Source organism: Chiloscyllium plagiosum, chromosome 5 (assembly GCF_004010195.1).
Source record: "Chiloscyllium plagiosum isolate BGI_BamShark_2017 chromosome 5, ASM401019v2, whole genome shotgun sequence".
Lineage (NCBI taxonomy): Eukaryota > Metazoa > Chordata > Chondrichthyes > Orectolobiformes > Hemiscylliidae > Chiloscyllium > Chiloscyllium plagiosum.
The window spans coordinates 25882454-25895313 of record NC_057714.1 but is presented as its reverse complement, the minus strand read 5'-3'; the positions used below and the strand labels follow the sequence as shown (position 1 = coordinate 25895313).

Sequence of the window (12860 nt, the reverse complement as noted above, 5' to 3'; positions counted from 1 at the left end):
TCTACCACCACTCTCTGACTTCGACCGGTTAGCCAGTTCTCTACCCAACTGGCCAAATTTCCCACTATCCCATGCCTCCTGACTTTCTGCATAAGCCTACCATGGGGAACCTCATCAAATGCCTTACTAAAATCCATATACACTACACTGCTCTACCGTCATCCCTGCTCTACCCTCATCCACATTTTTTATCTCAATATCACCTGATTCCTTTCGAGTCCAATAATCTATGGTTTTCATCTTTAATTAAACTCAACAGCAGAGTATGAAGAGCTTGTTCGAGTAGAGAATTTGAAAGGTTCCTAACCTTCCAAGTAAAAATAAAAATTCTGCTCATTTCAATTCAATGTTCCACCCCCAATCTTGAGACCATATGCCCCACCTCTCAACCCCTAAGTTTAAGACATACTAGCCCAAACAAAGTTTTGAACCTTTCCAGAATGATGATATGTTTTGATGAGTTGATCTTTTATTCACAGAATATAATCAATCTTACTCAGTCTGTCATAGGAAAACGCTCTCATTTCAAGAATCAATATAGTGCGCCTTCATTGTTTTCTCTTTTTGAGAGCAGAGATACAGTATTTCACAGATTTACTCATATAATTATTTGATTTATTTTTCAACATGCAAATGTATTTGTACGTAGGCAGAAGTTTTACTTAAATAACAGCAATATAAAAATAAAAATATTTTTGTCTTTGAAACACTCTGGAATGTCTTGAGTACATGAAAGATACTATTTAAAAATTTAAGCTGTCACCTCAGCTCACACCAAACATTCCCCTGTTTTCTATCAGTGGTCTTTTTGGGTCACCTTACTTTACATGTAACATACTATGGGACTTTTGAGTTTATTGTTTTTCTAATCTAGTTTGTGCAACTGTTGCAAGGTTTTGAGTGTGTGGCTGAGTCAACATTTCTCAAATGTTGCTGTGCGGCAAATTTTCAACTGTTAATTCACATCTTATTTTAATCTGCAGGAAGTAGATAGGCTCAAGCTTGCTGCGAACTTTGGAAAACTTTGCACGATACCCCTAGACAGTATTCTTATGAACAATGTTGCATTACAGTTTTTCATGGGTAAGTGCTTTCTTAAACACCTGCATTCAGCAATAATTAGGGGTATAAATATTAGATGTTTTTTTCTACATGATATCTTGGTTAAATAGTGTTTTGATTCTGAAGAATTTCTACAGTGGAAGTAGCATGAGGGTCACAGAGGTGTACAGCACAGAAACAGACCCTTCAGTCCAACTCATCCATGCTGACCAGATATAAGTACCTAATCTAGTCCCATTTGCCAGTATTTGGCCCATATCCTTCTAAACCCTTCCTATTCATAAGCCTATCCAGATGCATTTTAAATGCTGCGATTGTACCAGCTTCCACCACTTCCTCTGGCAGCTCATTCCATTCACACACCACCCTCTGCGTGAAAAAGTTGCCTCTTTATGTACCGTTTAAAATGTCCGCTCTCACCCTAAACCTATGCCTTCTAGTTCTGGACTCCCCCACCCAGGGAAAAGACTTTGTCCATTTATACTCTCTATGCCCCTCATGATTTTATAAACCTCAGGTCACTCCTCAGTCTCCCTGCTCCGTGGAAAACAGCCCCAGCCTATGCGGCCTCTCCCTATAGCTCAAATCCTCCAACTCTGGCAACATCCTTGTAAAACCTTTCTGAACCCTTTCAAGTTTTACAACATCCTTCCCTTAGGAAGGAGACCAGAATTGCATGCAATATTCCAAAAGTGGTCTAACCAATGTCCTGTACAGCCGCAACCTGACCTCCCAACTCCTATACTTAATGCTCTGACCAATAAAGGAAAGCATACCAAACGTCGTCTTCACTATCCTATCTACCTGCGACTCCATTTTCATGGAACTATGAACCTACACTCCAAGGTCTCTTTGTTCAGGAACACTCCCTAAATTTTAAGTTTTCATGAAATTTATTAGGGATTATAATTTTTTTTCTTCATTACAAATATTATGATCCAAAATTGCATCATCATCTTAGAAAACAAAAATGTCCCCACAATCCAAAGATTGCTGAACTGCTCATGCTAAATAAAGAGAGAGACTGACTGACTGACAGACAGACATGCTCTTTGAAGGGCTATTGCCTCGCCAGTGGACTGAATGCTTTCTTTCGACTTAGTAGGGATTCTATGGTGCTATACAATGTTAGTTGCCATCATGCACCATATGTCAGCTGCATTTAACAAAGTTACCCCAGCTCTGTGAAGTGACTGTCCACTATGTCCTTCAAGGCTGTATGCTTGTCTCATGCTTCTTTTAATTTTTGTGATAGCTGTGCTTGAGATTCAGCAAGAAGCCTCTGCGCATGTTTGCCCGTGCTTCAACACGTCTAGGAAGTTCCATTTTTGAATAGACCAAGATCACCGAAAATGTCACTTGAAAGTTTTTGTTTGCAGTTCACATGCTATAGCAGTACATAGTGTGAGGGATCTGTGCCCCATTGCAAATTGTTTAACCTTTTTGTAAGCAAAAAAATGTCCTTATCAAATACTTAATACACAGCATTCCTAGTGCTGATGGTTGGTTTGAACTAGACTTCAACATCTTGCAATAATATAGTGCCTTTAACTTAAGATGGATTGTGTGATGTGTTACTTATTTTAAAATTCCCAGCCTATATTTATTTGGCTGGTTTAGTTAAGCCTCTGCCTACATCCTGCTGTGTATAGTTACAGGCTGCTTCAATATTTGAGTTGCAGATGCTTTTGAGCACTGCAATCATCAGCAAGTATCCTGATCCTGACATTATTGTGGTGGAAGGAGCAGTTAAACCTGGTTATGCCTAGGACACAACCCTTTGGAGCACCTGCAATGATACCCTGAGACTGTGATGACTAGGCCCCAACATCCCAGCAATCTCTCTTTGTTAGTTATGATACTGCCCAAATGTGAGTTTTTCCTTCGATTCTGAGGTACTTGGAATACCTTTGAAAATGTTACTTGAAGCCTAAACAGTGAAGAACCAGTGGAAGTGATGGATTAGAATATTCAAAAAGCTTTTGATAATGTCCATAGAGAAAGTTTGTAAATAAAAGTATGGTGTATCGGATCAAAGGAAATATTTTCGCATGGATTGAAAATTGGTTCATGAGTAGAACACAAAATAGAAATAAACAAATGGTTCTCCGGATGGTAGGCTGCGACTAGCAGAATACTACAATGGTCAGGGTGAACTCCACAATTATTGACAATCTATGTGAAGGATTTGAATGTTGAAAACAATTGTAATATCTCAAAATTTGCTGGTGACTCCAAACTGAATGGGAACACAAATTGAGGTAGATATAAGCAGGCTTCAAGTGAACTTGGACAAGTTAAGAGATCTAGAACATGTCTGATGGAATATAATGCGACTAGATGTAAATTTTTCCTTTTAAAAGGATTTTTAAAAATATTTGGTAGAAAAAACTGAAACTTAGAATATTTTGAAAATAATCAGCAATTGTGAAGTGCTGGTGTCCAAAGGAGCTTCGAAGACCTTGTCAATGCACAACTAAATGTTAGCATGCAGAGGCAGCAAGCCATTAGGACAGCAAATGGTCTGTTGGTATTTGTTTTATGGGGGTATGAGTGTACAGGTCATTCAGCTATAACGTGTATTTCATTAACACGATTGATAAATAGGGAATGATGTTTCTAGAACGTGAACTTTTAAAACATGTCGCCTGTAGTGCAATTGCATCACCAACACTTCAAGTGCTATTTTTATTGCGTGAATTTTATATAGCGTGGGGTTGCATAAGAACGCAACCGTTGCATTATAGAAGAAATGACTGTATATGGAAGTAAAGGTGGCTTGCTGCAGTTGTATAGTGCCGTGATTAGACATAACATAAGTATTGTGTCCTGTTTTAGTCGTCTCAGCCAAGGAAGGACACATTTGCCACTGAAGGAATTCAAGGGATGGTCATCAAATAATCTCTGGAATAGTGAAATTGTATTATGAGAATAGATTTGTATTCAGTGTAGTTTTTAAAATGAGAGGTGATCACATTGAAATTTGTACACTTTCATAAGGTTTGACAGGATTATAATCAATAGATTATGTCTCTGGCTGTTGACTCTAGAACCAAGGGATGTAATCTCAGAATAAGGGACAGGCCATTTAAGACTGAGGTGAGGGAGAATTTCTTACTTGCAAGATAGTGGATCTTTGGAATTGGCTGCTCCAGAGGGCTGTAGAATCTCCATCCCGCAGATTCGGGACAGAAGTCAATAGATTTCTCAAGTTGAATGATATCAAGGTATATCAAGGTAATGAGAGAAAACAGCTTTGAGTACACAATTAGCTCTGATCCAGAATGGTTGGGCAGACTGGATGGGCTGATGAGTTTACAGCCATTCATTTCCATAGGTGCAGTAAAACCTGATTCTTATTCTGAACTAACAAATCCTCCAATACTTTTGCTCTTCTACTCTGATTATTCCCCTCCTGTGCACCTGAGCCCCCTGTAATGTCATGGCCTTGGCTGGAGAATCAACACCTTTGCCAATATCCAAAAATGAAAATGGTTAGCGAGTGAGCTTCCTTTGAGACTCCTGCAATACTTGCCTGGTTTTCCTAGACTGCATGTATGCTCCTCTACTGATGTGGCCACTTTTTAAAAAAAATGTCATTCAGATAGTTCACTGCCTTGTGAGTGTACCACAATAACTTCAGCTATTGCTGAGTTCCAACATCTGGAGCTTGGGCTTCTGCAATTGTTCATGTTTCCCTGTGAGGCCATTTGTTTAGATCAAATGGTGCATCCATAATTTCTCAAATTTCACTTGGCCAAGCTGCCATGTTGTAGCATAACATAAATTATTTATTATGATTTAGAGGTGCCGGTGTTGGACTGGGGTGTACAAAGTTAAAAATCTCTCAACACCAGGTTATAGTCCGAACAGGTTTATTTGGAAGCACTAGCTTTTGAGGCACTGCCTCTTTATTGGGTGGTTGTGGAGGAGGACCAGAAGACACAGAATTTATAGCAAAAGGGTTACAGTGTCACGGAGTTGTAATGATACAATAAACAAACATCGATTAAGTCTTGCATTTTTTTTGGATGGGATATGCTGGTTTGGGCTCTTTAATATGTAAATTCAAAAGCTCCTTTTAAGTTACATTTTCAAAGTGGCATCGGTTTATCTAACAAAAGATGTTATCTTAGCTCAGACAATGTATTCAATATGTGAACTTAAAGTCTGTCCCAATGTTGAGTCAGTTTTATTTTAAAACTGGTGCTTTCAGAATCTGACGTGGATTTATGCAGTTTTTGAGCTAAAGAAAATGTAATTCTGCAACTACAGATCCACCCCATAAATTTATATGTGTGCATGTGCAGGGGAGAGACCGAATGGGTTGTATATGGGTGTGAGTGCATGTGAAAGAGTATGTGTAAGCTTGGTCAAGTATGTGTGTGTGTGTAATGGGGTATAAACCTGTGAGAGGGTGTATGCATGAGAGAGAGCTTGTTTATGAGAGAGGGTCTGAGTGAGGCAGTGAGATGGATGGGTGTGTGTGTGTGGCGCAGTGGAGTCACCTGTAGTGTGACATGAATCAAAGGTCCTGGTTGAGGCCATCCCCATCGGTATCAGACTTGGCTATCAGCCTCTGCTCAGCCACTTTCCGTTGTTGCTTGTCTCAAAGTCTGCTTTGGAGGATGGTCACCCGAAGGCCCGAGGCTGAATGTCTCAGACTGCTGAAGTGTTCTCCAACTAAGAGGGAACACTCCTGTCTGGTGATCATTGTACGGAGTCCATTCATTAGTTGTCAGTGTCTGCTCGGTCTTGCGAATGTACCAATTTCAGAACATTATTTTACCCAAAAACTGCATAAATCCATGTCAGATTCTGAAAATCTCACTTTAGGAATAAAACTGATTCAGCATTGACACAGATTTCAGTTCACACCTTTAATACATAAAGCATCACACCTCCTTCCGCCTCCAACCCCCTGCCTTCATCAAGCTCCTTCATTTACTAAATTTTCAGCTTCTCATTCAGCCCAAACTAAACTGAATCTGACTTACACTTTGTATTGAACTGTCAGGAACTCTAGAGCCAGCTATGCTGTTGCAGAAACCAAATGAATGTAGCTAATGTATTTCCTGCTGAAGGTTGGAGAAAACTTTGTCTAATGTTTGCTGTTAATACTTCATGGCAAATGCAGAACTACCAAATTTTTAGAAAGAGATTGACCCCTAAGATTCTCCTGCTCACCTCATTCCAAGCCATATTGCGTTGTAAAAAAATATTAAGCTGTGGAAATGCAAAGATGTTTGTGTTACCATGAATTAGTGTGCACAAGTACAGAAAGCAGTTGAACTTGTGAAATGTTCTTTAATACAAGGGGTTTCAAATAACAGAGTGATACTTAAGTTATGCAGAATTTGTTGAGACTTCACTGTGCAGAAGATCATAAAAAATAAGTTTGTCCTAGGAGTTGTATGATGCCCATTTATCAGAACAATGCCAAGCTATAAGAAGTACCATTTTGAAGACAAATTAAATTGTCTTGGTACATATTCCTTTTGAGTTTGAATGGTTAAGCACTATTCTAATTGAATTGGTTACATAACAGCAATAATGCTCATTTCACCCAGCCCAGACTACTTTAATTGTTCGGTAAAGGTACCTGATTGTTGTGGTTCTGTTCGCCGAGCTGGAAGTTTTTGTTGCAAACGTTTCGTCCCCTGGCTAGGCGACATCATCAGTGCTTGGGAGCCTCCTGCGAAGCGGTACTTTGATGTTTCCTCCGGTGTTTATAGTGGTCTGTCCCTGCCGCTTCCGGTTGTCAGTTTCAGCTGTCCGCTGTAGTGGTTGGTATATTGGGTCCAGGTCAATGTGTTTGTTGATGGAGTTTGTGGATGAAATATACCAATATACCAACCACTACAGCGGACAGCTGAAACTGACAACCGGAAGCGGCAGGGACAGACCACTATAAACACCGGAGGAAACATCAAAGAAGCGCTTCGCAGGAGGATCCCAAGCACTGATGATGTCGCCTAGCCAGGGGACGAAACGTTTGCAACAAAAACTTCCAGCTCGGCGAACAGAACCACAACAACGAGCACTCGAGCTACAAATCTTCGCACAAACTTTGAAAGGTACCTGAGTTTATTTGGTGGGCAGCACCTATCACTAGCAGAGGTTCGGAGTGCTTGATACATTGTAATGGCTAACAATTGTTTGTGGGAGCAAGACGAGTATTGGTGGAGAACAAAAGTACAGGAAGCTAAGGAGAGTCCACCAACATTATTGCCTTGGGCTGAGAGGAAGAATGGTGATGGCCTATTGGGTAGGGATGAGATGATGGAACCTGGTAAGCATGACAAAAGAGTGGGGTTATCATTTGGTACAACTTATTGCTCGAAATCTATTCTTTTGAGCTAAAAATGGAGATTTGTATGTCAATGTTTTGGAAAACCTGTCAGGCATCATCAATGTTGATTCTGGAGGTGCAGAGGATAGTAGTTTATACCTTGCAAAGTTTCTACACAGTTTGACTTAAAAAGGCATGTCACTGCACATAAACACTAGAAAGGAGCAGCCTTATTATTGCTATAGAATGGTATTGAATAAAATAAGATCATAGACACAAAGCAGGTTTAGTCCATTGGGCCCATCAAATCTGTTCTATCATTTGATCATGACTGTTAGGTTTCTCAAACATATCCTGCTGCCTTTTCCCCATAACCCTTTATCCCCATTCCAGTCAAGAATCTATCTTTGACTTAAATACACTCAGTGACTTGGCCTTCGTAGCATTCTCCAGCAATGAGTTCCATAGATTTAACCACCCTATGAAGAAATTCCTCCTCATTTCTGTTCAAAGGATTGTCCCTTCACTCTGAAGCTGTGCCCTCAGATCCTAGTCTCTCCTACTATTGGAAACATCTCCAAGTCCACTCTATTCAGGCCTCTTAGTATTCTGTGAGCTTTGATCAGATTCCAACCCCCTCCCCACACCCTATCCTTCTAAACTCCAAGTACAGACCAAGAGTACTCAACCACTCCTCATACAACAAGCCCTTCATTCCAGGAATCCTTCTTGTCAAAGTCATTTTTACTAGTTCCAACACGAGCCCATCCTTACTTAGGTACAGGGCACAAAACTGCTCACAATATTCCAAAATACGGTCTGACCAAGGGTTTTTTAGGTCTCACCAGTACATATTTGCTCTCAAATTCTAGCCCTCTGGAAATGAATGCAAACGTTGCATTTGCCTTTCTGACTGCTAACTAAACCTACATGTTAACCATAACAGAATCCTCTTACCTTATTTAACAGCCTCCTGTATGGCACCTTGTCAAAGGCTTTAGGAAATCCAAATAGATCACATTCACTCGATCTCCTTTTGTCTATTTGTTACCTCCTCAGAAAATGCTAACAGATTTGTCAGGCGTGGACCCCCCCCCCCATCCCCAACATACAATCGATGAAATCATGCTGACTCAGTCCCATTTCACCATATTAAAGTACTCCACAATCTCCTCTTTATTAATGAACTGTAAAATCTTACCTGCAACCAAGGTCAGGTGTTAGATCTCATGTTTTCCAATGAGAGTCGGAGTCCAGTGGTAGATTCCAGTACAACTTCGTTACAGCTTAGGTTTTCTTTTCAGTAAGACACATAAAAAATTAAAGCATACACGCCCCTCTTTTTGATACTATTGGTTAGTGGTGTCGGGTTATTCCTTTGTGATTGGCTCTCCAGTACAGCACCTTTAAAGAGATTGTCATGCTGGTCGTCCAGACCCAGTTGTGATGATTTCACAGACTTTAATGTTTGGAGGGTGGGGGCGGAAACACTTCTATTGCCTGAATCATTTTATTTTGGTGATTTTTCTTATATATGTGGATCATAACTACTATGGAATCTATATCTATGATTATCTGAAGAACCTTAACTAAAACCTACTCTTAATATTGTAATAGGTTGATTAAACAGTTGCTTCTCTTGAATTATTTAATGTAAAATGTTCTTATCTATGTAAGAAATTGCAGTTGTACATTCCATCCTAGCCAGTAACAGTCTTGCTATTGATCGATTTGCTGACACTACGTGAAGAAAATATTTTTCCCCAGGCTCACTTTCTACTGTCAGCCATGTTCTGCTGCAGGGTTAGTCTGGGGCAGTTGTTGGCCATTTTGTGCCACACTGCCATGGGCAGCCCTAACGTCAGTCCATAGTTTCCGGTCTGTTGCCTCCTCTCTCTTCTTAAACAGGGGTGTTACATTAGACACTTTCCAGTCTTCTGCAAGAAGCAAATATTTAGTTTTCCTACAGTGTTCAATTTAATTTGGATTTTACTTTTGTTTGTTTAACTTATAGAATTTATATTATTAGATGTAAAACTAATAAAACATTTACGAGAAATTATTTAATTGGGTCAACTTACTAAATGAAACTGATTAAATTGCCATAGACCATTAAAATGTGACTATTTTCCTGGTTGCAGATTATATGCAGCAAACTGGGGGACAAGCACATCTCTTCTTCTGGTTAACCGTAGAAGGATATAGAGTTACTGCACAGCAACAGCTCGACGTTTTGCGAAGTGCACAAAAGGATGGAAAAAGACAGAGCAATCAAACCAAAGGATTGCTGCGTGCTGCAGCTGTTGGTGTTTATGATCAGTATTTGTCAGAGAAGGTAAATTTATATTATTCTATTGGTTTAAAATAGACTCCTTGATATGCTTCCTAGTATCATTCTACATTTACTGGTCAGACTGTCTTATCATTTTAGTCAAATGGTTATGACTGGAATTCTACTTCCGAAACTTGAAAATATATTCTTGCTGGACACTTATGCAGCACTTTGATGTTGTCTTTTGATTGAAATCTTTACCTGGTTGCTGATTCCAATTTTCCATGTTTATGATTTCGAAAACAGAAGGGAATTCCTCTTGAATAGTTGGCCAATATATTTTATTCATTAATCAATCTTAAAAATAAGACACTTTATCATATCATTTATTTCCTTGTTGTCTGTGGGGCTGAATGTCTTGCTGTAAAATGCTCTTGTGAAGGAATGATGTTGTATTTCAAGTTTGAATGTTATCTTTACCTTCTGTTCCTTGTAATATTAGGTTAATCGAAGTGATAACCTCAATGAACTGTCTGAACTTGGACTAGCAACTTGTGACTGTCAAGTTAATTCTCCATCAGAACAATAAGGAGTCACCATAATTTAATAATTTATCCAGTGATTTTGAGGGCAAGAAAAATATTTTGACTTGTGTTTGCAACCCACTGAACAAAGAGTTCTTTCTGTTCATCTCAATGCTAAACTATCATCTCCCCGTCCTGAGGCTTGTGGCCCACCATTCCAGACTTTCCAGTCATAGCAGTTTCTTCCCAGCATTGACAGTATCACTGTCAAGCCCTTTTCGAACGTTTTATGTTCCACTGCAATCATTTCTCATTCACCCATGTTTATTCAGAAAATGCTCCACATAGTCACTTGAGGTTGGAATTGAACCTGGGTCCCTGGTGCTGTGAGCCAGCAGTACTAACCATTGAACCACTGTGCACATGGATCAACACAACTAATGATTTCTGAACAGTATTTAGGCTAATGAATGGCAGGTTTAAAACCGTGATGAGGAGAATTACTTTTCTGAAATGTTTGTGAATCTGTGGAATTCAGGACCACAGTGTGCACTGGATGCTCGATACCAAATAAATTTATTGAGGAGAAAATAGATTTTTAATTGGTAATGGGTTAAAGGGTCGTTGGGAGTGGGCAGGAAAGTTCAGTTAAGGCTGATTCAGCCATGATCGTATTAAACGGCAGAACAGGCACAAGGGGCTGAATTATGTTCTTATGTTCTTAAGAATCATCCCTGGGCTCTGCGCTGTCACCTGATTGAGTAATTAGAAATCTGTTCTTTGCTTGATCTTCAACATAAGCATGTTCCTGAGTATAGTCTTGCCAAGACCTAATTGTATAATTGAAGTAATGCCTCTGTGCGCTTGCTCTCAAAGCTCTTTGCTTGAAAATCTCACATACAATGAGTAATTGGAAAACAAATTGTATCTGCATGTTAGCTAACCTTCTGTGACTCATGTATGAGGCATTCAGGTCATTCTGCATACTAACATTTACTAGTGTTTCCTTTTCAAAGCAAATGTTTTCCTTTTTTTTAATCGAAGTAAATACTTCATATTTCTCTACATTCCATCTGCTGCATTATTGCTCACTCATTTAACTTCTTTACTTCTCTTAGCAGCATTGTGCACGTTTCCTTTATATATTCATTGATGGAGATTGAAGTCCAAATATTGATTCTTGTAGTATCCCACTAGTTGCAGCCTGTAACCTGGAAATGTCTTGTCAGAAATACTACCTTTTCTGAATTATAGTTATCTCAAATTTCACTGCTTTAACAGTCAACCAAATAATGAAACAAATCCAACAATGTATATGTCATAAAATACCGGGTAAAGGCAAATTACTGCGGAAGCTGGAATCTGAAACCAAAAGAGAAAACGCTGGAAAATCTCAGCAGGCCTGGCAGCATCTGTAAGGAGAGAAAAGAGCTGACGTTTCGAGTCTAACTAACCCTTTGTCAAAGCTGGACAAAGGGTCAGTTAGCCTTGAAATGTCAGCTCTTTTCTCTCCTTACAGATGCTGCCAGGCCTGCTGAGATTTTCCAGCATTTTCTCTTTTGGAATGTATATGTCATTGTCTTTTTGACTATTAGCCTAAACATCACTAAAAGTACTGCATCATCAAGACACTCCATCTGAATCTCTGTCTTCTAGTCAGTAATTCCATCCCATTTCAGGTTAAACCAGACTGTTGTTTGCAATCCAGTAACCTCTTTAATGCTGAAAACTTCCAAAACCATTTTCTCTATCACAGGACTGCCTATGCTCCCACAGTCATACAGTACAGAAATGAACGCTTCAGTCCAACTCGTCCATGCCATCCAGCCTTCTCAAACTTAACTAGTCCCATTTGCCTGCGTTTGGCCCATATCCCCTCAACACTTCCTAGTCATGTATCTGTATAAATGACTTTTAAAAGTTGTAACTGTACCTGCATCTACCACTTCCTAGCAGCTCATTCAATTTACGCACCACCCTTTGTATGAAAAAGTTGCCCCATATGTTCCTTTTAAATCTTTCTCCTTTCACCTTAAACCTATGCCCTCCAGTTTTGAACTCACTCTACCCTGGGGAAAATACCTTTTGTAATTCATCTTTCCTCATCCCTCATGATTTTATAAAACTTTGATAAGGTCATCCCTCAACCTCCTAGGCTCCAGGGGAAAAAGTCCAAGCCTGTCCAGCCTCTCTCCATAACTCAAATCCTCTAGTACAGGTGAATTTTGAATCTTTCGTGAAACCTTTCTAATTTAATAATATCCTTCCTTCACAAGGGAAACCAGAACACACTCTGAGTGGCCCCACAAATGCCCTGTGCAGCTACACGAGTGTTCCAACTCCTACACTCAAATGATTTGAGTAGTGAAGGCAAACGTGCCAAACACCACTTCTAACAACCTGTTTGTCTGTAAAACTACTTTCAAGGAACTATATACCTGAACCCCTAGGTGTCTCTGTTCGACAGTACTCCCCAGGGCCCTGCTATTAACTGTGTAAGTCCTACCCTGATTTGTCTTACCTAAAATTCGGTTTACATCTTTAACTTGTATGCAAGGCCTATCATTTTCCATAACTGTTTTAAAACTAATGGAATTATTGTCACACGTCCTAGACTGCTCCCCCACTAAAATCTCAGTCACTTTGCTCTGCCTTATTTTGCAAAGAAAAGTCAAGTTTTGCTCCTTCTCTAGTAGGTACATCTACATAC

The 12860-nt window shown here is 39.6% G+C and overlaps 1 protein-coding gene across 1 annotated transcript in view; it reads left to right on the top strand.

The window, feature by feature from the left end:
* Positions 1-12860, top strand: part of snx13 (sorting nexin 13) — a 190173-nt gene that overhangs the window by 126998 nt on the left and 50315 nt on the right. The window contains exons 12-13 of the mRNA XM_043690995.1: positions 984-1083; positions 9496-9689. Of these exons, the coding sequence (XP_043546930.1) occupies positions 984-1083; positions 9496-9689 (294 nt within the window). The remainder of the gene's footprint in view (positions 1-983; positions 1084-9495; positions 9690-12860) is intronic.